This window comes from Micromys minutus, assembly GCF_963924665.1.
Source record: "Micromys minutus genome assembly, chromosome: 30".
Taxonomy (NCBI): Eukaryota; Metazoa; Chordata; class Mammalia; order Rodentia; family Muridae; genus Micromys; species Micromys minutus.
Window position 1 is genome coordinate 27,474,264 of NC_137965.1, and position 24,901 is coordinate 27,499,164.

Sequence of the window (24,901 nt, forward strand, 5' to 3'; positions counted from 1 at the left end):
GATGCTTGATGTCACTTGTTACTATGATGCTGCTGTTCTGATGAAGGTACGGGATAAACATGGAATCGCGTGCTATCTTTGGAAGTGGGCACTGAATAGTAGAGACAGTAGCTCCGCCTAACCGGTCCTGGGATCCACGTCCCAGATAAGCGGGACAGCCCCTAACCCCATCCTCCTTCGCCGGACAGGCGTGGGGCGGCCGAGAGACCGCGCATGCCGCTCTGTGGCCATACTTCCAGTGGTTTTGCGGACCTGGGCTCTCCTTTGCTCACTTTGCTCCCAGACTTTATACTACACAGTAGCGGCCCTAAACGTAGACCGGGCTCGGACCCGATAAAACACGCCCCCTCGTGACGTAAGCACAGTTGCGTGCGGAAGTCCGGCCTTATTTCCGGATCAGGTCCTAGCAGCTGTGAAAACTAACGTTGCATATTACGTAAAACGTTTGCAACTTGCCAAGTCCGTCACATCTAACTTGTTTATTTAAAGACCGAAAAATCACACGTGATTTTTAGCTACTAAGACCAGAAAAGATTGCTTTTTTGCAGTGCCACTGGAGCACGCGTTCTTACCTAGCGAGAAGCACCGTAAATACACAGCGCGTGCGCGGCAGGCCGCCGCGGAAAGTCTGCGAGATTACCCAGCGACTTTGCGTCCTCCCCGGGAGCGTCGTTGCTGGAAGTAGGCAAGCATGGGGAAGGTGAATGTGGCCAAGCTAAGGTACATGAGCCGCGATGACTTCAGAGTTCTGACTGCGGTAAGGAGTACACCATTCTTGTCACTATTCGGTGACATTCTCTTCCTGCTAGTCTAAGGTCGCTGGGAGCTGAGTGAGGTCTGTGGATTGTATGCCGAGGCTGGGATCTGGGTAAAAGGCACCAAGGTCTGATTTTCATGAAGTTTTGTGGGAAAAGAACTATCTTTTCCTAAACATGGTTCTTCCTTTCAGCTTCTTTTGTTCCAGACGTGCTTGCGTCTCTGTGGCCCGGGAAATTTCATTGATCTTTGGCTTCTAAAGAAGGGGAGGGTGGAGGCTTAAGACCTCGAAGAAGGCCTGTTGGACCCCCAGTAATAGAACCAGCCACGTACGGTTAAGACACACAAACACACATATTGTCAGGCTGTTCAGCAGAGTGCAAAACAAAGTGGGAAAGGAGATGCTGTCTCATCCACAAGCAATTCAATAAACATGTTAACAATGTAATTATCAAGTAATATGTACGGTGAAGGCAACAGAGGCTCAAGAAATAGAAAGTATCCATGTGTTGGAAGGTGAGGGAAGAGAACTATTTTTGAGTTTTATAGTGATCGAGACTGAATCCAAGAGCCTTCTTTTTACTGTTAATCAAGCTACAAAGTTTGTCCCCAACCCCGAACCAAGGGAATATTACCTACATGAGAAGAGATGTCCCTGGAGAGAGTTGGAGGCAAGTAAAAGCAGAAACCCAGAGATGGGAGAGAAAGTCTTCATAGAAAAGAAAGGCCAGTATGGTCGGGTCTAATGGTTGGGGACACACATGGAAAACTATCTAAACCCATGCAGGCCTAGTAAACATTGGATGCGGAAGACCATTAGAAAAACGACAAAATCTGATTGTGTAGTTTTAGTACCGTGGCACAGAGATCAGGTTAGAATAAGTCTTTAGAAGTCGTTGACTTTTAGTAATGAGAAGGACTGTGTTACATATTAGGATATGCAATGTGAGTGGCTTGGTTGGTGTATTATTTTAAGCCTTTGTAGCCAAGTTAAGTAGGTAGCATTTACAACTTAATCAAATGCAAGGTCTGTTTGAACCTTGGTGTGTGCTTCCTCTTTCCTAAAGCTTCCTTGGTTAACCCGTGCTTCTTCTTTAAATAGTGTTTAAATAATGGCTTTCCTTCTAAGCATTCTATTCACTCATTTCTCAGCGATTTGACAAGAATGGGGGCAGTCAAGAAGGATTGGGGAAGCAGGGACAGAACATAAAAATGAGCTAAAACTTTCAAATGCTCAGTTATGGTAGGACCACAAGAGTAAAAGCTTTTCTTCCATAATTTCTGAGCTCACTAAAGAATTAGCTGGTCATTGAACTTAACATTCTGGGCTCAGATGGATGGGAAGTACCAGAGTTGTCTTCCCTTGCCCGTTCCCTCTTTCTGCGAACTTCTTCACCTCTATATCCATTGTCATTTTTTTTACTTGTTGCACATTTAATGTAAACACCCCCCAGTTTTTCACATCTCCATCTTGTTAATATTTTTAATAGACCTTTTTCTTCACTTCAAAAGTTTGACTCTTCATTCCTTTTCCCCTCTCGTATGCTGTTGTCTGACTCCTCAGACTACTTCCTAATTCAGTGAACAGTCTAGAAAGACATGAGCCTCAACCCTTCACACAATGTGTGCACATGGAAAGTGTACCACATAGGAAGGGGTGAAAATCTTTAATCCCCTCCTTTTATTATTACTGCCACCAGCTGGCCCTTGCTGCTTACTGTTTTCATCACTACATTAATTCTCCGGTACATTCCTTCCAGTTTGGGTCCATTTTAGTTTTGTATATTTTTACTAGATTAATGTCCTAAATATAAGTTCTTAGTTTGTCTGCCTTTCACTCTCTGTCTGTCTCTCTCTATTTCTGCCCCATTCCTCCCTACCCCCCCCCCACACACACCCTGTTTCTTTTCTGTAACTGACTGTTCTGGAACTCACTCTGTAGCCTTGAACTCAGAGATCACCTGCCTCCGCCTCCAGAGATATTAAGAGTGATTAAAGGTGTGTGCCACTATGTCTGTCTCTCTTTACATATCTCTTTTGCCACTGCATCTTTAAGAGTTTCTCACTATAAGACTCTTGCCTTTTTTTTTTTTTTTTTTTTTTTTGTTTGTTTGTTTGTTTCTTAGGCGAAAGTGTTTTCTGGTTTCAGTTGCATGGGATCTCCATGCCATAACATGTTAACCATTTCTTGTCAGCTGTCTCTTGTAGATACCATTTCTAAAACTCTTCTTCTAACAATACTTTGTGGCCTTTCCTTGTTCTCATTCTCAGATGCCCCTCCTTTCTTGACAGTGATCTCTCAGCTAGAATTCTTGCTCTGTTCTGAACTGCTGCTTCTGATTCTCCAGGGATGAAAATTCTCTTGAGTAGTTACCAAAATCCATGCCTACACACTGTGCTTTTTCATTGATGCTTACTATCTGGAGTATTCGTAGTCTTTGAAGACACGTGTTCATGCGTTAATATTTCTGCCACGTGCTGTTAACTTTTCAAGAACTGAATTTTTACCCTGGAAGTTGAGAGGCAGTATCGCTATTAACTGTTTATCGAGAATGAGTATAACACAGTGAAGACAAGAGTAACTGTCTTGTAGAGTTATCGTCATATGCTTGGTGCCTTAACCTTTTTCTTTTGCCACAGGACATGTGTTGAGCCATAATCCCCTGAGATCACACTGTCTAGTGACAGAAAGCTATGCTGGTGTCCATAGCTTTGTATCCTACACTTCCTAACAGTACATTTCTCACAGTCTGTGCCTGCTAGGCTACACAGCCGTGGCTAGAGATCTCCTTTAGCAAGATTGTAACAGACAAGGCTTTGCGTTACTTCACATCCTAATGATTCCTTTAATTTCAGGTTGAAATGGGCATGAAAAACCATGAAATTGTTCCCTGCAGTTTGATTGCTTCTATAGCCAGCCTGAAACATGGCGGCTGTAATAAAATTCTAAGAGAATTGGTGAAGCATAAACTTATAGCGTGGGAACGCACTAAAAGTAAGTATCATATGTAACATTTGTCAGTCTTCAGCTGACCAGCTTTCTGTAGTGCTGAACTTGAGACGGCCTAGACGGCCAAGAACTGACGCATTCTTCTGCCATTCACATAGATCAAAACAACCAGAGTCCACTCAAATCAGAGTGGGCAGAGAAAGTGTCAAGAGTGTGCTGCTGAGCAAATCAGACAGTAATCATACATTACCGTCACCTTTGGAAATGCAGCCTGTCACAGGACTCTAGAGGATTCTCAAGCCATCTGTGATGAAGGTTGAAGGGCTTAAAACCCTGTCGCAGGTCTTTACAAATATAAGGCAAAGCAGTTAGTGGAAAATGTAAAGGGAATGATCGTGATATACAAAAGCACGCATACATTCGTTGTCAGTTCAGTATAAAATATTTTGACCTTAAATACTTCCTTCTACTTTAAGCGTCTGTCTTGTCGCAGACCCTCACACCAGCATCCGTACATGAGTCACACTACAGTAGAGAAGAAACTGGGAACTTAAAGTCTGGTGAATTGGATTTCTCTAGCTAATGCCTCCACCTTTAAATGCTTGACTTACATGGATGTGTCTTGTTGGGCCTGTACAACTGATGCTCTTGCCTCATTTTGTCTAGCTGTCCAGGGTTATCGGCTGACAAACGCTGGGTATGATTATCTCGCTTTGAAAACCCTGTCTTCTCGACAGGTAGTGGAGTCTGTTGGAAACCAGATGGGTGTTGGCAAAGAGTCGGGTATGTATTAATAGTATCGTTGAAAGCATTGTCTTTGCTTAAGGTTTTATTTTACTTTGAGAAAGTACTTTTCTTTGATTTTGTTTCATAGTTCAACAAAAACTGGAAGTCAGAAACTTGGTTGTAAGCAGTGCAGATTAGGAACAGAGTTTGCTATATTTATTAACAGTAATTTGGCAGGTTATAATTACCTCCATAAATCCAGCACTGTCATTTCAGTAAAACCAAGAAAGAATTGACACCTGTGGTTTTGCTTTTGCTTGTCATTTTTTTCTCCTCCCACGCTGGTGCTCTGGACTGAACTCCGGGCTCACATACCAGGATACGCTTTACCATACAGCTATTCCTTGGGCCCGAATTTTCTTCTGATATTTTAAATCTTTCATGAATATTATATTGTTCTCTACTTTACATGTGATAAGGTATGCACTTGTAGTCATTGAAAATACATACCAAGAGGAGATAGTAAGTAACAATATCACAGGCACATTTTTCGGTCACAGCAACACAGAGCTAAAAACATTTTAAAATGTTGTTAAGCAAATAATTATATATTCATCTACTTCCTTTGTGGAAGAAAGGAATAAAAAGCAAGATATGATTCTTATAGCCTGGATAGGAGACACTTCTTTTTGAAAACTGGTCTCCTATCAATTTTTTCTAATTGACATTGTCTAAACTGAGGAAGCACAAAACTTGGAAATAAGATCGTTGTCAAAACTGCCCCAAAAATGTCCCTGTGGACTTTTACATGGTTTGAGTGCCTTGTGTCATCTCAATCATGGTATGCATAATGCTAGATAGAATGCTCAGTGGGAGTCGGGAGAGCATGTGCACATGGAAATGAACACAATAGAATATTTCCCTTAGGTAACCTAACTTCCCTGTTAATTGCTTTTGTATTCAGTCATTTGGATTTGAAATCATGAATTAACTATTGTAAATCGATTACATGAAAACTAAGTCCTTAGGAAACAGATTAAGGTATTTTCTAATTTTTAAGAAATTAATTAAGTGGTAAAATGGTAAAGCATTAACATTGCAAAAATAGAAAGTACACTAATAAAATAGTCTTATTTAAATCCACTTTTCAGTTTTTTGTTGATTAGATCCCATAGCTAAGACTATTTCTTTCTTAATCTAAGAAATTTCCTGTAAAAATACAATTTCATTTGCATGTATTCAGGATTATTTTTGTGTTCATATATGATTATAACCAAGAGTAAAAGTAAGAACTACGCAGGATTCTGTATTAACTTTTGTCTGCTTCTCACTCTTGCGATACATGCTCAGTGTATCTGTTCCTTATTGTACAGTGTTTCAGTGGGTGGGTACGCTTTGGGTGAGTTGTACCAGTTTTCAAGCAGTAATGATTTGAGTTTCATTCTTCATTGTGAATAGTAGTGGAAGTTCCTATCTTTAGATACATACATTAGAATTTAGTGCTTCACTGTGGGAATAGTTGAGAAGCACAGTTCATTGCATAATGGTAAATATATATATTTTGATATTACCATTTCAAACATATGTACTGATGTATGACATATATTCTGTCAGTAAGGTATGACAGCCTGTTTTTAATAGAAATATAATTAAAATCTCTTAAAATACTTAGAATGTTCTAAATGTCAGCATTACAAATAAGTTACTTTGATAGTTGGCAAACTACTTATGAAGGATTTACTTACAGGATTATATTCTATCAAAGCAGCTGAGTTGAACATGTTGAAATAGAAGGTATTAAATTAGCTTCTCTTGGACGGAGGATATAGTCTCATGGTAGAGCAGAGGCCTGCTATGCACAAGGCCTGTTAGATCCCTAGCACATAGAGTAATCAGGGAGCTTACATTTTTACTAGAAATGGTTTCTCCATGAATTAGTGCTTAGTTTGACATAATGACAAGTGTATAAACATGGAGCATTTTTGAAAGCAGGAGTACCCATTGGCTTAGTACCTCTCTGCTTTTATTTACAGTTAGGATAAACATTTAGGAGATGAAGTGTTTTGCTAAACAATAACTACCAGTGGGAAAGATACTGGATACAAATGAAGGCAGATGAAGTTAGAACTTAACCAGTTGTAGCAGAAGTGTCCTAACAGTGCGTTTCCAACCTTTGCCCTAGACATTTACATTGTGGCAAATGAAGAAGGGCAGCAATTTGCTATGAAGCTTCACAGACTGGGAAGAACCTCCTTTCGAAATCTGAAAAACAAGCGTGATTACCATAAGCACAGACATAATGTTTCTTGGCTTTATTTATCTCGTCTCTCTGCCATGAAGGAGTTTGCCTATATGAAGGTATTTTTTTTAATGATTACATTTCTTAAACATGAAAAAAGGAAGGATAAAGAAAAATGTAGTTCATTTTAGCCAAACGTATAAAGATCTTAATGACAAATATCTATCTGACCCTAGATATCCGTCCCTATAATCAACTTGAACTCTTTTTTTTTTAAAACAAAAAATGGTATTTATTCAGCTCTTAGGAAGTTAAATAACAGAACCTAGAATAGAGCAAAAACAAAAACAAAATGTTTTATGACTGATTGTGTCCAAGCACAGTAGCACTTATTAATAAATATAAAAATAAAATTTATTATTCATATTTTTCTTCTCCCTACTTTTACTACATGGATATTTTTAGAAGCTTGAGCTACCCAGCCCCTACCATGTGACTGGGATTAGGGTCACTTAATCACTTTCCATTTGGGGTCTCTGCATGGTTATAAGTCATTGGGTGCCTTTATGTATTGGGCCATTCTGATGACAACTTTTAGTTTGATTGACTAGTTTGTTTTATTTAGTCTGGCCCTTAAATTGCTAATAGAGGTAGTGACTTTCTTAAAGCAGTAAATAAATAATTCTGGTATTAACAGGTTCTTTTATATTGTATGGAAGCTCTTGGCAGAAATCGTTAGATGTTCCCTCCAAACTGTAGTGGGTAGTTCTTAAGTGATCCCATTGAAGGTCCAGAGAGACCTGGGTGCTGATAAGTACTCTCCTTAAATGTGACATTTTCCCAGGAGGAAGAGTCAGACACGGATAAGCTTCGACTTGAGAGTAGCACTGTATTGTAAACTCTAGAGCAGTGGCTCTCAGCCCTCCTAATCCTGCAGCGCCTTAATACACTTCCTCATGTCTGCTGACCCCCAACCATAAAACTTTTTTTTTTTTTGCTACTGTTTATCTTCATAGTAATTTTGCTGTTGTAAATGTAAGTATCTGTTTTTCGATGATCTTAGGCAACCTCTGTGAAAGGGCCATTTGATTCCCAGAGGGACTGCAAACCACTGTTAGAGACAACCATCTATAATTTTTAAGGTTATATTATGATGTTTTACTGACAACCATCTATAATTTTTAAGGTTATATTATGTTGTTTTACTGGCCGAGACATGTTGATACACAACCTCTTAAAAATAAACAAATTTCTGGGAAGTAAGTGTATTTCAGTTCCTATCCCCAGAAGGTGGTGGCTAGTTAGAAAGCGTTTAAAATTAAGTACTGTGGTAATGCCAGGCGAAGGAATGGAGAGAGAAGGACCAGCCTGTATAGACCACTGTAAAGCTGGGAAGATTACAGACACAGAACAGTTTATGTTACAGTTAAGGTGAAGAAGAACATAGTGTAAAGTGAATGGGAGTTGAGTGAATTCATAAGGATGGATATGATTTGACTTTAAGGAAAGGACTTTTTAGAAGATCAAGATCTGGCCAAGACATGAATGGATATGAGCCCTACGTGTGTGTAGAGGTGGCACTGAAGTGAGGGTCCTGGCTGTATTTTTGGTACTAATTCAATTGTACTGGACAGTTGAACTAAAGAGAATTTTGAAAACTGGTTAACAAAAATACAAAAGTGGTTCAGACTGAAATAAAATGTCTGCATTTATTGTAGATACTTTTAGATTATGCATCAGTGTAGATGGCATCTGGTCTGATATGGACCAGTCCAGCTTAGACTACCGTAATGTACCCACTTGTCACTGTGTGTATCCTCAGTGTATCTGAGGAGCGGCATCAGTGATTTACAGACTAAAATGCCTGATCTTCAAGGTAACTCACCTCTTATGCCAGGAAATGTAAGCCAAAATTTGTTGCTACTATAGTATTCTAAGCACATATCAACAAGTAACAGACTTAAAAATAGAAAGAAAGTATCCTGAGGAACTAAATGATTTTTTTACATTCATCTTTATGACTTAATGTACATAATACATATTAGTTGTTTTTAAGAGAGAACGTTAATTCAAAGAAAATTCAATTATTTTTATGTATAGCTAATTCTTACAGTAAGTAAACCATGCATTAAATACCTTAAGGTGGACTAAATTTTATAAAGCCGTCTTTTGAGAAGATACATCCTTTTGTTCTTTTTAAAACACAGTTTTATTAGCTTTCCCTATTTTTCTGTTTTAGGCATTATATGAGAGGAAATTTCCAGTTCCAAAGCCAATTGATTACAATCGCCATGCCGTGATCATGGAGCTTATCAATGGCTATCCCCTGTAAGTATTCATTAAGCTTGAGAGCATAGGTCCTAGAAGATGGATCTACGGTTCATGGTTTTTAAGTAAAACATTCGATTGGAATGTTGCTTCTTAGAGGTTAGAAATTTCTAAAGAACTATTGAAAAACAAATTGGAAACCCAGTTTCATCCACTTTATAATCTCTGCCATTGCTCATTGGTTTGTTCAGTATTTATGAAGAATCTGTTGCATACCAAATACCTCAAGTCCAACAGTGAATAAAACAGAGTTTCTCCTGCCTTCCAACTAAACAACATATATCTAGTGTATCAGCATGTGCTATAGGCAAAGGCAGAGTGTATCAGCACATGCTTTAGATAAAGGTCAATGGAGAGAGTAAGATAGTCAGGAAGTGCCATTCACAGGGTGAAACCTTGGAAACTAGCTAGAACAATATTCCAGGTAAAGGAAGGGTATCAGGTGCTCACAGCCGTGGAACAATCCAGTGTTTAAAGCAGAGGGACTTAGGTGGGCTGGGGCAGGAGGAAGGGGAGCTGAGAAGAAACAAGGGAAGATAGGTCAGGAAAATTAGAGCCGTCCAGGCAAGAGGTAGTAATAGCTGTGATCACAGACATAGTCAGAGAGGTGAGGAAGGTGCCCAGACTCCGGTGTGTTCTCCAGGCAGCAACATGTTTTCTTGAATTACACTTGATGTTAGTGAAGTGGAAAATCGGCCAAAGTGAGGACATTATATACAGTAAGGAAAGAAAATCTGAAAATCGTGGTCCCTGATAATTCACAGAAGAAAGAATTTCAAGGAAAGGAAAGAAGTCAACTGACTAGAAATAGAAATGACTAAGAATTTAGATGTAGCAGCACAGAAGAAATTAAACGGTCTTGGGCTGTTTTGTTTAAATGATGTGGAAGGAAGTCTGTTAAAAGGGGATCACTGAAAGGAGGAGGAAAGTAAGGAAAAGCCTGTTTAAGTAGAGGTGAGCTGTAGTGAAGATGTGAGAGGGGACGTGATAGTGGGAAGCAGGGGTTGGAACAGGGTGTGACCTCTAATTGTTGGGACTGGTACTTTTGATGAGAATGAGGAGGAAACTGGCAAGATCGGGAACGGGAAAGGCATACTCATTAAAATGGTGACTATGTACACACAACCTGTCCATACTTCCAGGTGTCAGATACATCACGTTGAAGACCCTGCATCAGTATATGATGAAGCTATGGAACTAATAGTTAAGCTAGGAAACCATGGACTGATTCATGGAGATTTCAATGAATTCAATCTCATGTTGGATAAGGATGACCACATCACCATGATTGATTTCCCACAGATGGTTTCCACTTCCCACCCGAATGCTGAATGGTAAATGCTAAGACTATTTCTAGCTGTGGATGAGTTTGCATATTATAGAATCACTTTTTATTCATAATTTTTCAGTTTTCTATTTGGATCAATAAATGGTTTCAATCATGGAGATTTGTCTTAGAATTTTCCCTGTAACAAAATCTTTCAAGAAGAATTTTTAAGAAGAAATATACTTAGATCCAATTGTAAACCTAATCATGCTAGTGCTGTGCACTGTGCACTGGAACTCTAAACAGAACTGACTGTCCTCCTGTCTTCTTTGTAAACTACAATGTGACTATCACTAAACAAATTTGCCCTTAACACTCAAATCAAACTTTCTTAGAGAGCCATTTATTCAAACAGGACTTCAAGAAGGCTCTGGGTTTTAAAACCAAAGCCTGTTCATACATGGAAAGAATGCGTGTCCTGTATAGAAGTAGATAAGTGAACACTAAATAGAAAAGAATTGATTGAATGTTTACTTTTACAGGTATTTTGACAGAGATGTTAAGTGCATTCGAGAGTTCTTCCTGAAACGTTTTAGCTATGAAAGTGAACTCTACCCAACCTTCAGTGATATCAGGTCTGTATTTAGTACTGCTTATAATGATAGAGCCCCTTGAGTAGATTATTTGCTTAATTCTAAAGTGAATGTCCAGACAGTGTATGTATGAGTATTCTGAGTGTATACATGCTGCTTGTCAGCAGAGGACTATAGATGGCTGTGAGCCACTACATAGTTGCTAGGAACTGAACTCAGGACCTCTGGAAGATATATATATCTTGAGTTAATCTTTCTCTATTGGTTTTATATATTTAAGATATTTCCTGTTTTGAGTTTTATTGCCGCATGTTGTAAACAACAATCTTTAGCCCTGTTTTAAAAGTCAGTTTATTAAGTTAATAGGAATCATGGTATTGTTTTATTCTTCAAATCTTATCTTTTATATTTACATAGTTGAGTAATTTAAATGTGTTTAAGATTCAAATATGAGAGACCAACTGAACTCACTTAACACTTGTAAGAGTGGTGCTGTTCATCTCGAATACCTTTTTTCTGTTATTTATTGCTGATACCTTCGTTCCTTAGGAGGGAGGATTCTCTTGATGTTGAGGTCTCTGCCAGCGGTTACACAAAGGAAATGCAAGCAGATGATGAACTGCTACATCCAGCAGGTCCAGATGATAAAATTACTGAGACAGAAGAGGAATCTGACTTCTCGTTTTCTGATGAAGAAATGTCAGAAAAAGCCAAAGTTTGGCGGTCAGAATTGGAAAATGAACCAAACCCAGTGGATGAATCAGGTGGCTCCTGTGGCTGCTCGTCTGCAGACAGCAAACAAATAAAGGAAGACAGTTTACCAGAGGAGAGTGAGGATGTGTCCAGTTTTGAAGTGACTAAATTAAATCAAGCAGTAGAAGAAATGGAAAGGCAGGTTCTTACCCACAGGTTTGTTGCTGAGTTTTCTGAGGAGAGCAATAGAGCTGAAAATGATGACCAGCCAGGTCAGAGCAGCCCTGCTGGCTCTGAGGGATGTGAGGATGAACTGCCCCATCTGATTGCCTTGTCATCGTTGAACAAGGAGTTCAGGCCTTTCAGGTATAGTTTTGTTTGCATTTTACCATTAATCTTTGATTCTGTCAAGAGAGCATATTTGACAAAAAAACATACTGTGACATTGTGTGCAAAAATGAAAGTTAACTTTGTCATATTGAAACAAATCTGTCTTTTCAATTAATCTGATTCCCAGCACTATTGACTAAATTTCACAGAATTCTACCTTAAACTAAGACTCATTGAATTAATATGCGTCTCTTAATAAGTAGGTCTGGTTTTAGACAGGGTAAAGTGTTCTGTTTCATTGATACATTAATATATGTTTAAACTATGAAAACGTGTAAGTATGTAAGGCATGCAGTAAATGTTATTTTTATGTTAATTACCTGCAGAGCATATTTCCTGGAGCTTTGGAGCTTCTGTCATTTTGTTTGTTTTCTCGTGTACACTTAAATGCACATAATAGCACAGTGTTTTAACTTGGGTTGTTTTGTTGTTGTTTGGTTTTTGTTTTGAAAGTGTTAAGCTCATGTTAGTGAACATTCTAAAACCTAGGTTTTAGATTTGGGATAGTTTATCCAGAAGCAGACAGTAGTTTACTGCAATGGTGATTTCATTCATGTGAAAACATTAATATGACAAGTCTAGATCAGCCGAGTATTGCTCAGCGCGTTTCAGTGCATGTTCAGGGACGCATTTCTTATTCCTTTAGAATTACTTTATTAAATTTTAAGTATATAATGACTTAAATAATTTTTAAGAAGAAAAAAAAACTTTGTCTCCTTGTATCATGATCCCAACTGATACTTTTCAAAACTTTGAGAAACATTTTCAAAAAGTTTCATATCACCTGAGATCTGTAACCTTAACATTACCAAAAAAGGAATGCTTAAAAGCCACTAAAAAGATAATTAAGAACCTGGCTGTCTGTGTCTGCTCCGCTGTCTTCTGTTATCACTGCAGATTTATAGATGACTGAGATAGACACTTCCTTACCACTGAGTTTTCGATAACTGGAAGTGGTTTTGTTCCTCTGGGCTCCCACCCTATTGTGAGTGCGCAGTGAGCCCATGGCTGGAGTGAGAGGCTCTGTGTTAGGCTGTCTCTCCATAGCCACCGTTTCCTCCGCCATCTGATCAGCTCGTGTTCACTGAACCAGATTTACAGTGTTGCTGATTATAATGTCCAGATCCCATAGCTTCCTCCTCCCTAGCTGCCGTAGCCAGGTCACCACCATTTTCATTTTCATAACCAGAGCCAGCTCCAAAATTACCACCTTCAGACCTTCTTCCAAACGAGTTCTATCTATGCTTCTTAAGAACTCTTTATCTTTGCAGTCTCTTGCTACCAAGCCTGACCCAAGGTTGAGTTCCAGGACCCACGTGGTGGAAGGAAAGAACTGACTTTTACAAATTGTTCTCTGATCTCCACATGCATGTGTGCTGTGGCATGTGCCATCTACACAGAAGGATAAATACGTGTAATTTGAAAAAAATAGACGTTTCAGAAAAATACTAGCTATTCAAGTTAATGTTTTCTGGATTCCTGTACATGTTTATATTAAAATATTGAGCACTTAAAGGTATGGGCATATCCATGATAATAGTCTTTATTCTGACTCTGCATTTTCAGAGAACGGTGTCTGGCTGGGCATGGTGGTTACACACTGGGGTGGGGGGCAGGCCTGAGGTAGGAGGATCAGCCTTGGATACAAACGGGACCCTGTCTCAGAAAGAGAATAATGTGTCTGTACTTGGTCTGACTTTGTTCAGAATGTGACAAAATGATATGAAGAGTGTGAGAAATAGATTTTTATAACTTAGAGAAACAGATGAATTATAGGGAAATGGATACATTTTACCTACAAAGCTTTCTATTTGGAAAGTTCCATGGTCAGAAGATAAATTGTTTCTTAAATTGTGTTTATTCTAGGGATGAAGAAGGAATGAGTAGTGTTGCTCAGCATCGAACAAGAACACTGAGTCTTACATCCGCAGGCAGTGCCCTGAGCTGTTCAACAATCCCTCCAGTAAGTACTCACATGTGCCAGCTGAGGGGCCAGAGCTGTGCACAGTCTCTTAGACACTTGATCTCATGTGTCACTCTTAGGAAATTATCAGCGCGTACAAGTTTAGTAAGAGACAAGAGGGTTCACATGGAACAAGCAAAGCTTCCAAGGATAAGGCAGCATATAAATTAGTTTGGATTTTACGGATAAAATGGTCATGTATTTTACATCCGAATGGGGTTTTGAAGTTTCCCGTGTGATTCAGTTTTGATTTTTAACAAAGACGGTTGTATGACTTTGCACAGAGGTAACAACATGACTGATAACACCCTTACTGCTTACATTTGGGAAATAGGTAATTTTAAATGCCTTTGCTATCAGAGTTTTGTTGGTTCCTTGAGCATATAGCATTCATATCCAAACACTGGACAAAAGGGATATTTCCCGGGCAGGGCAGTGAGCAGAATATTGTAGCCCCAACTGAGGTGCTGGCATGTCAGCCAGCCTTTGTTCCTCCCTATCCAGAAGGAAGAATCACACCCCACAAAGAAAGCACCTCTCTGTGGCCTGTGGAGGAATGTTTCTCTAACTTCACGCATATTTGGGTTATGGAGATAGGTCTCATATCTGACCTTTGGAAAGAGCATGGATTACAAGTCATTGTTTCTCTCAGGAATCAAGCAAAACTCTGTTGGGTTTGCTTACTTTCCTGATTCCTTGGCAGTCAAGAGACATTACTATGTAGTTTACAACCTACCTACCTGCCTCATTCCAGGATTATGCAGTGTTTTGAAGACTACTGTTTAATTGTGCTTCCTAAAAATTACTTTTGTCTAACATTAAGAAAGTGAATTTGATAGGGATGGAGACATTTGCTCAGCGGTTAAGATCACTGACTGCTCTTCCAGAGGTCCTGAGTTCAATTCCCAGCAACCACATGGTGGCTCACAACCATCTGTAATGGGATCTGATGCCCTCTTCTGGTGTATCTGAACACAGCTACAGTGTACTCATATACATAAAATTTTAAAAAGTAAACTTGGCAATAGCCATGCAACAAAATAGAACAAATTTTCCATACATTGAGGCCAATTTTGTTGAGCTCATTTCTTCTCTTTAACATAACAATAACATAACATAACAAATAGTAACAGTGCTTTATATGACAGTTCTGGGCCTTTTCAGAAACATTTATGATTTACCAGACCAATAATGGTGAAATTCTCAAAACATAACTGGTTTCATATTCTCTTTCTATGGGTTGGATAATTTACTTGATTTTCTAAATTAAAATTGAAATCTGTGAAGCATGTGTTGCATTAAAAGATAAAGTCATTATACAGACGTAGATAAGGATGCACTGAGTCCTTACAGTTCATAATAACCTTTTTGCTTTTCACTTTTATATTCTGTTCTTACTGGGGTTTATTTGACCTCCCTTCTTTGATTTTGCAGTATCAAAACAAAATTCGTGTCAGGTTCTAACTTGTGCTGCCTTCTCTGTGTGGCTCACATACAGTGGCTGTGCTTATAAATAGGTGTTCCGCTGTTCTGGCTCTTTCCTCTTTACCAGGCAGAGGCTGATCTTGAAAGTGTGTTGTGGTGACATCCTGGTGGCAAGCTCGAGTGTGATGGTTCACCGCTGTGCACATTGCGTTGGAGTGAAGTGAACAGGCTGTCACCAAATCACACACATTTTAATAAGAAAGTTAACTAAGGGAGCATCTTTGGACTCTGTTTTAAAACCTTGTGAACCATGACTCGGAGCCAGCAGAGTAGGCTGTGTCTGTGGACATGAGCTCACCGTCAACATTGCTGTTCAGGAAATTATAATTTACGTCTATTCCAAGTTGTAAATGCTAGTCTTTTATTTTGTTTTTTCCAATAAAAAGACCATTAACTTAAAAAAAAGAAAGAAAGAAAGAAAGAAAGAAAGAAAGAAAGAAAGGAAGGAAGGAAGAAAGAAAGAGTGTTGTGGTTTCAGTCTTCAAGTTTTGTCTTGAGCTTTGCGAATTGTGATATATGAGCCTGTATCCTGAGGAGAGAGTAAGACCTGCAGCCTCACTCCATGATCTGAGATGTCTGTGCACACAAGGCTGGCCCAAACTTACTAATTGAAGATAATTCTTTCATACAGTGCATGCTGGTCACAGTCCCCTTCACTCCCGCTCCTCACGCCTCTGCCTCAACTGCCAGGTTGAAAGCTGTACACCAACTTCTCTTGATACGTTTCTCAGACTGTTTCTTCTCTGTTTTGTAACAGGAGAAAGCTGTTTGTTGCCTCAACAGACTTGGTAGTGGTGGTGGTGATGGTTTTTGTAATTTATGCAATGATAAAAAATCATAAAATCTGTTTCCTCCTTAATTCTTTTATCATTTCTATCTATTGGCTCTTACACTGTCCATAAACTCTTAACACAGTAGTCATTTATAAACTCTGTTCTTAAAAACATGGAACAGAATTAAGAAATTAATTGTTCCCATTCAATAAGTATACATTTGGCTAGATCTAATGGGAGAATATTTTTACTTTAACAACAACTGATGATTTTCACTCAATTTTATGTACTTACCAACATAACACGTAGTATTTTACTTCATGTTGTACCCAGGTTTTTCTTACACACAAAAAAATTACCTTGTAGGATTTATGCATTGTTCAGAATTGGGCTATAGAGAAACCATAAGACATTACCCTGTGAAAACTCCCATGAGTAACTGCTGCCCTCAGTCCTTTCTATCTCGAGCACCACAAACAAGGTGCTGTTCTGTAATTCCAGCCTTTGAAAGTGAAGGCAGGGGCTTGGAGGCTATCTGACTGCATTCCAGTTTCAGGCCAGCCTGGGAACCCAGGCTTCATGAGAACTTGCCTCAAAAACTGGATGGATGGATGGGTGGGTGGGTGGGTGGGTTATTACAAGAAAAAAAAAAGAAACAATAATTTTCATCTTGGTTTTCCCCCCTCAGTGTTCACAATGGTCACTAGGTGGCACTCTGGTGGTTGGTATTTTAAACATCTTCTCTTGCTTTATATAGTAGCCCATATAGTGTCTTAGGATTTTAAGAAATCATCTTCAACATGTACATTTGAAAGATACTCGGGGTGTCAATCTGTGTTTTGATGAGTTCTATGCTCCTTATCAAGATAGTTATTAGTGATACTAATTTACAAAATCTTTCCAGGAGCTGGTGAAGCAGAAGGTGAAGCGGCAGCTGACAAGGCAGCAGAAGGCGGCTGCCAGACGCCGGCTGCAGAAAGGAGAAGCCAATGTATTTACCAAGCAGCGGAGGGAAAACATGCAGAATATTAAATCGAGTTTGGAAGCAGCCAGCTTTTGGGGAGACTAATAAATTTCTGATATATATATATATATATATATATATATATATTTTTTTTTTTTTTTTTTTTTTTTTTTTTTTTTAGATACTTTAAATCTATTTTTGGCCAGAATATTGGTCTTTTTTTGGCACCAACGCCAGTATTTATGGAAATTATGGAAATAAAAACCCTCTTTATACTTAAGGCTTCCAGAGACTAATTAATACTTTTTTATGTTTTTCAGATAACATTTAAATCTAAAATAATTTATGTGGAAAAAAAACTTCATTAGCAGTAAATTACAAAAATCATTGACATTTTTATTTCATTGTGATATTTGAGCTTTACCTTGAACAGGTAGATAGATGACTTACCACAGATCCTGGCTTTACGTGTAATAAATAATAGGAAAACTTAATACAATCTGTAGTTCTCTCTCCTTCACTCGTCACAGTTGGGTGTCTACTACATTGGTGAGTTGGTTACATGATAGTTATTTGGCCATTGAAGTGAAACTCGGTGCGTCTGTAGACTGTTGTCTTAGAGATTAATAGCCTGGGTCTTGTTGATGCTGAGCACATTTGCTGTGTGGTCGTGGGGAAAGAAATTTTAGAGAGTCCTACCAGGATTTTTCACCAGGTTTGAGCCGAAGTGTGGCTAACGGAAGTAGAGGCGAACGAAGAGTGTGTGACCACCAGGTGGCAGTGTTTCCCAACAGGGACAAAAACAACAGATTTCTTTACCTAAGCAAAAGTGATTCTTCTGGCTATTTGTAACTGATCATTATCTAAACTCATTTAAATGTTTGGGTATATAAATTTATCAGATAAAGTTTCTTTGAAAACGAGACTGATTTTGGAACTGTTGATATAGCCCTACTTTAAAATGCAGTTGTTTCTTTAAGCTCAAATAATCATTTTTTATACGCCACTAAAAGTGTTCTTATAACATAAACAAATGTTGAAGACAGTTTAGTAAGACCACGGAATGTTTATTTTGTAATGCATTTTCTTATATCCAGAGTATTGACAGCAAATTGGGAATAAAAGCGTATGAGCTCATTTTTCTTGGCTTTACTTCACAGCTGCTGCACAAGAAGATTGTTTCTATTTGATAAAACTAGAAAACAGGTTTACATGGTTCTTCCCCTTAATGGCCTAAGATTTCAAGTGACCTGCTGAGCAAATTCAAATCAGAAACAGCATTCAACCCAATTGGACAAAGATTCTTAGTAGCTACTAAAGCTTTAGTACTAAGATATAATGAATTTGAATTTTGGAGGGTTTATTTTAATATGGAAACTAAGATCTGATTTTGTCATCAAGATTTTGTGGGTTGGTATCAGTTGGGTTAAAAAAAAGTTTATCTTTCCAGACAGCTTTTAACCTATATTCAAAATATTCAGTCAACAATGAAAAAGCAAAACTAAACCTGTTCCTAGTGCATTAAATCTGTATGTTTCAAGTGTAAATATTTGTGGAGGACTAGTATGTACAAGGCTTGTACAAGGAAGATGTGATAGTGTCTATCATAGACTTGTGAAGAATATTTGTAAAAAGGACTAGACGTCACTCCGTGGTAGAGTATTTTTCATTTACTTTTGTGATACTCTGTGTACACACACAAACCCTTACAAAGAGCCAGGATGGTGGTACCTTTCTTTAATTCCAAGCACTCAGGAGGCATCCTTGTCTACTAATTCTAGTACAGCCAAAGCAATGTAAAAGACCCTGTCTCAATCAATCAATAAATAAGTAAATCACCAGGATGATGGCAGGTAGATACTGAAATTTGAAGTCAGCCTGGTCTGGACAGTTCCAGAAGAGCCAGGATTACACAAAGAAACCCTATCTGGGGGTTGGGAGGAACAAAACAGCTTAATGTACCTCAAACATGGCATGGGTTTAGTAGGCTAAAGTTACTAAGGAAAGTTAACTGGACCAACCATCTTTTCTATTTCCCTTAAACATAGCTGTGATCCTAGTATTACAGCACAGACTAGGTTAGCATAGTTGAAGCCCTAGGTCAGTATGCACCATCACATGTCTGAGAGAAGCTTTGCTTTCCAGTTTCTTTAATAGTTGATGTTGTTCCCTTTAAATATGATTTCTCTTTCATGCATGTGGCTTATATTTGTACTAAGCTGGTATTGATAGCCGCTGATCTGTTCAGTATGCAGTAGGCTTTGAACTCCGTCCAGAACCATAGGATGTTTAGAAGTTACTAATCATAGGGTTGATGCAACTTAACTATTCTTTTTACTAGGAACTTGGTACAATTTCTGACAAATAACTACCCAGTTAATCTCTCTGGTGCTATCTCCAGGTTGAGCAGCCACCTCCAGAATGGACAGAGGCTCATTACTCATGTCCTCTGTCCCTCAGAACATCTCTCAGTAGAGCATTAGGCTATATCTTAATTTGCCACTGGCTTGCTATATGTAATATCATCTTAACGCAACTGAATTAATAGTAATGCCATTAAAACATGTTAAATTGCTTTTAAAAAAATAAAATGACATAGAGGAAGAAGGAGGTTTGTTGGATACAGTGCACTCTGCACAAACAAGACCTGAAGTCAATCCTTAGCACCCTCGGGTAGAAAAAGACGTACACTGTGATTGGTGCGTGTCTGGAATCCCAGTGCTGCGGTGCTGAGGATTCAGAAGCAGCCTCTGGGACAGGCTGGCCAGCCGGTCTAGCCAAAACAGCAAGCATCCATCTCATTGGGAAGAACTCAGTAAGGTGAAGGGCAATAAGGAAGGCAATGTTAACCTTTAGTTTACACACTCATAGACACATGGGTGAGTGTACTCAGACAGCAATTCCATAACAAATTAGTAATGCAATTTTTAACTATATATAATAAGTATATATATAATATAAATTTGTTGCTTGGTATGATTATCATATGCCTCCCTTTTTTTTTTTTCAATAAAAGTGACCACTCAGAACACTACTATAATTCTACTGTCTGTTCTAGATTGAGGTTAAAAAAAATGTTATTCCTAGAGCATTTTCCAAACCCTTGGTAGTGTAAAGCTACCAGGGCAAAGTACATGGGTTTCTAAGATACAATTTGTAGTTCGCCCATCACCTCAGGCGAGTTACTACTAAGCAGACCAACCTTATGACAGGAGAAAAAGCCTTAAGAGCCTGGTACCCAACTGATGCAGCTGAGCATAGGGTGCAAGGCAGAGCTCCTGGGGAAAGTAGGCTGTGGAAGAGGGATTTGATTGAATAGACAGACTGAGAAAGGATGTGAAAGAGGAAGTCATGGAGAAAATTTGGAAGACAGAAGTGTACTGTGATTTGATGTAATCAAAAGGGACCAAGTCACAGATGACTTCTGTGGAAGGAACAGTGTCGCATTAGTGAAGAGACTAGGTCGTGAGCAGCGCAGGGGCTTGGTCTTGAAAAGGTGTAGGTGGGACTCAGGGATACTTGTCAATGTTTAGAATGATTTGAAAGGAGTTTGGACTGAAATGTAAAAGGCAGATACATTGTGGAACAGGGTCTGTCCTATCATTCTGGAGTTACGGGTTCCTCTGTAACTCATCTTAACTGTAGCTGTAAGCAATCACCTTGTCAAGTCTCTGCCTCAAGTCAGAATGAGTGAGGTTGGAAGAGGGTTGATGGCAAGATGGGGCTGATGAACGGTAGCAAGGTGGATTGCAGGACAGCCACGTGTGGGGAGGTGTGGGGAGGTGTGGGGCGTGTACCTGATGGGGGTCTCTGTAGAGTCACTGGGCACCACACCAGTCTTACCTTACTGGCCCTAAGAATTGCTAAGGAGACAGTCCTCACAACCAGATTTTGGTGTCCATCCTGCCATACCTAACTTCTCAGGACACACAGCCTTTCCTTCCTTTGTGTGTTTAAGAAAATCCAGCTCAATAGGTCAGTCCTCCATGAGCAGCACGTTCTTGTCATTTGGGGAGGAGGGGCACGGGAGGGAGCACTTTGTCCTTGAGCTCAAGGCTACCCAAGTATTTTTTAGAGGAGTAGACTACTTTGTTGTACTTTGGGCTTTCTCTGGTTTACAATGTGTGGGGAAATAAGCTCCCTTTGTGTGCCGTTTCCTGTTCCTCAAACAGATTTTGAAAAGGCATAGTTCTCTGTCAGCAGAATGCTTGCTAAGTGCAGTCCTCTAGCCTTAGGAAGTACATGGAAATCACAGTTTACAGTGTGAAATGGGAGAGGCTTTTATCTTAATGTAAGCATATCCATAAGCTGGAACTGAATTAAGTTTCTACCGATGACGCAACCTTTACGGGAAACTTCATCTAGAGCAGACACGCTGTGATATTACTGGTTTCTGGAGCTGCATCGTCAACTAATCTTCATACTTGAGTCATTTGCTTGAAACCAGTAAACATTCCCTATGCTTGTTTTCAGCTGATACTTTTTCTTCTGGTCTCTCTCTGTGTCTCTGTCTGTCTGTCTGTCTCACTCTCTATACACACACACACACACACACACACACACATTTGGAAAATTTAAGCATTCTGCACAACCATACCTCCAGAAACATGACTTTTAAAAATGGTGTCTCAGCCCCCAGCACACTCTGTAGAAGACCCCATCCTCTTCACTGGAGCACTGGCTCAAACACTGCTGGAGTTCAGTAGCCTCTCTACAGACAAGTCTCAGTCCATAGCCATATTTTATGTCAATCTTGTCAAACAACCACCTGTGTAAATCCCAGTCCTGAAGGGGGAAGTTTGAGAGAGGGGAAAGACAGGAACTAGCAATTGGCTAAACCTTCAAGGTAAATAATCTTTTTTTTTTTTAAGCCATTGACAAAATCACTTGATGAATTAAACTTCTTAAGCAATCTTTTTCAAAACATGAATTGTTCAGAAGTAGACCAGCCATCATTGAAGTATCAGCTGCACATTCATAGACACACGTCTAACGACCTTGGCATCGACCTTGGCATCGGCATCATTATCTCCAGTCTGTAAAAATGGAACAGACAAATTCTTCCGGCTTCAAACAATCCAAACAATTGTGAACTTCTGGGCAAAACCTTCCCGAATGATATGATAGACCTGTAACATATTGTTTAAAGAATAAACTGTGTTTCTCTTGGAGACCAAATTCTAAGATAGGGCTTAATAATTGGTCGCATAAGAGTACACGGGGCATTTATCCATGCTGAAACCCCAGATTTATTCACCAGTCAAGGAGCTCCGGTAAGTGAAAACTTTGTTTTTGTTGTGTTTTCTGGCTGTGAGGGTAAATCCAGACATCCCTAACAAGGATAAAGGACAGTTTACAACTGCTTTTTTTTTGTTTGTTTGTTTATGCAACTTTATTGAAGAAAAGCAAATCAATCGCTAGGAGAGCTATTAGTTGATCACTCATCCATTGACAACTCGCATCATTTATTCAGTGCTATATTAAACAGTATTGGAAGACAGATTAACTAATAGCTCCAAGCCTCTTAAAATTTTAAATGAAAATTACAAAATGTTTTGAGACCCTATTTTGGAATACAAAGGGTATTTTCATTCTCTGTAGAACAAGAACAGGTCATTCCTTTATTGACATTCATAAAATACATCACATTTTCTGTTCTGCTGATGCTATAATTCAATACCAATTCTCCAGCCACATTAGTTATGAGCATAAAGTATATTATGTAACCTCAAATCTCTAACAGTGGAGGGTTAGACAAGAGTGGATGCTGGTAGAATAATGCTTCCTTCGCTGTGACAGCTGAGCATCCTTCCCTCCCCCCAGATGGCTTCTTCAGCATGTTAGAGCAGTGAGGACTGGTTTAGTCCCATAACCAAGTTAGAGTGAAGACATTGGCCACATAATACACATGCTCCAATTTTTAAAAAAAACTTCTGAATCTTGGGCAACTGTTCTCTTGTAACTACTCCACGGTTTCTAAAAGCAGTTATTGTCCAAAGCTGGAAGAACTTAGTCTTCTCAGATGAGCATGTGAATGAATGGAGGGAGGTAAACAAAAAATAAAATTAAAAAGATGAGGTCTGATAGGGGAGCAGCCAGATAAGAAAATCAAAAAAGGAACAGTAATTTAAAGTTTATTCCAGCTATAATGCAGGTTACTCTGACTTTAAGGTAGCATCACATGGCAAACTTCTGAGTCCACTCCCGAGATACCCTGTTGTACTTATCTCTGTCTGTGTTATAGATCCATGCCACCTCTGGCACTAGGGGTCATCTGGGTTTATTTCACATAGCAGTGAACAAATGGATAAAAGAACTTTAGAAATAGTTAAAGCAGGAGACACTGTGATCTTTGAATATCGGGACAGAGGCTACCATTACTGTTAACGTTTGGATGATAAATTCTTCTTGTAAATGCAACCTTAGGTGCTTTGAAGGGGTAGTCCGTAGGAAAGTGAATTGTCAAAAAGAATACACCGCCTTGATATGGGCTGTCATTAGGTCCCATAATTGTGGCTTGCCAATGAAACATGTCATCTCCAACTGAACCTGCAGACCATTGTGCTGGAGGGTCACGGGCCAGATCACTAAGTTCCTTATTAATCCGTTTCAGTGCCATAGTCTGTGCTTTTCGCCGGGCTCCTCACTATCCCTATGTGTACTCAAAGGTCCGGCCAAAACCCTTGGATTGTCCCAGCGGCAGGGAAGGATTGTGTCTTCTCACACCGGCTCTGCCAGACACAGGCGCAGAGGGCCAGGGCCTCCCATGAGCTACGGCCTCGGCCTCCTCCCCGCGCGGCAGCTGGTGCCTCTTGCAACCGCTTTTTAAAAATGTTTTTTGTAACCATGAAGAAACATACATTCCCTTACTCTGCGGATGGGATATTCATTATTTTTGTCATGTGGTTTAATGGATTACTTGGTTTTTTTTTTTTTTTTTTTCAAGATGCTATATTTGTGGTACTTTATTATTCTAACAACATGAAACTAAAATGATGAGAATAATTTAGCAGTAGAATGTTTGAGTGAAGCACACATGAGACAAAGCTAAGGGAAGATTAGATTATATAGATGCACTTAAAAATAAGCAGGAAAAAACTACTTAAACACACAGGGAAAAATGAAATCTCATGAAATGGGGAAATTTCTTGTAAACACAAAGCATAAGAAAAAATCTGAATGAATGCAGAAAATAGTAAATATATAATACTCTCCTGTGATATAAGTCAAGAAATTTCTCAGCCTTAAACAGCCTCTACACAAGGTGCCAACCATGGAAAAATACTCGATGCTGAGGAAAGTAGGATCCCAGCAGAAGTAGATACAAAACCATCACCAAGGCTGTCTACTGCAACCTCTTGCACTTTTTACTGAACATCCTGGGCAGGGAGCTGATGCGAAGCAAGTGAAGACACAATGGATTACTTGTTACTGGCCATTTTCTAGTGTAGTCAATTACAGTGGATAAAAACTCTGGAGTAAAATTCCACCATGTTGCCCATGTTTTTAAACTGTTGTTTGGAGAGTACTGGCAATTCCCTTTTCAGCTGTCTTTTATGCAAACCTTTATCCAAACATGACATTGGCCTCCCAACAGGCAATAAAACTCTGAGCAGTCCATTCACTTCCTTTCATTATTAAGTGGATGCTTAAAAACCACTTATTCTTCTTCCTAATTGACTTCTTGCAGAGGTGACACTAAACCTCAACAACTTCTGGGTCTCTTTTCTCCTCCCACTTTTCCTGAGAAATACTACTGATCATGGCTTTGACC

The 24,901-nt window shown here is 39.2% G+C and overlaps 1 protein-coding gene and 1 pseudogene across 2 annotated transcripts; one reads left to right on the forward strand and one right to left on the reverse strand.

The window, feature by feature from the left end:
• Positions 1-553: 553 nt before the first annotated feature.
• Positions 554-17,232, forward strand: RIOK2 (RIO kinase 2; the record flags this gene model as incomplete). Its single annotated transcript, XM_080941812.1, has 10 exons — positions 554-757; positions 3,613-3,751; positions 4,373-4,489; positions 6,615-6,790; positions 8,911-8,999; positions 10,142-10,333; positions 10,809-10,901; positions 11,409-11,918; positions 13,809-13,905; positions 17,068-17,232. The coding sequence occupies exons 1-10, from the start codon at positions 692-694 to the stop codon at positions 17,230-17,232; spliced, it is 1,644 nt and encodes a 547-aa protein (XP_080797938.1). The 5' UTR covers positions 554-691.
• A 6,072-nt stretch (positions 17,233-23,304) lies between these two features.
• On the reverse strand, positions 23,305-23,923 carry LOC308440036 (ubiquitin-conjugating enzyme E2 D3-like; annotated as a pseudogene). Its single transcript has one exon. The product of its transcript is annotated as a ubiquitin-conjugating enzyme E2 D3-like (transcript).
• Between the last annotated feature and the right edge of the window lie 978 nt (positions 23,924-24,901).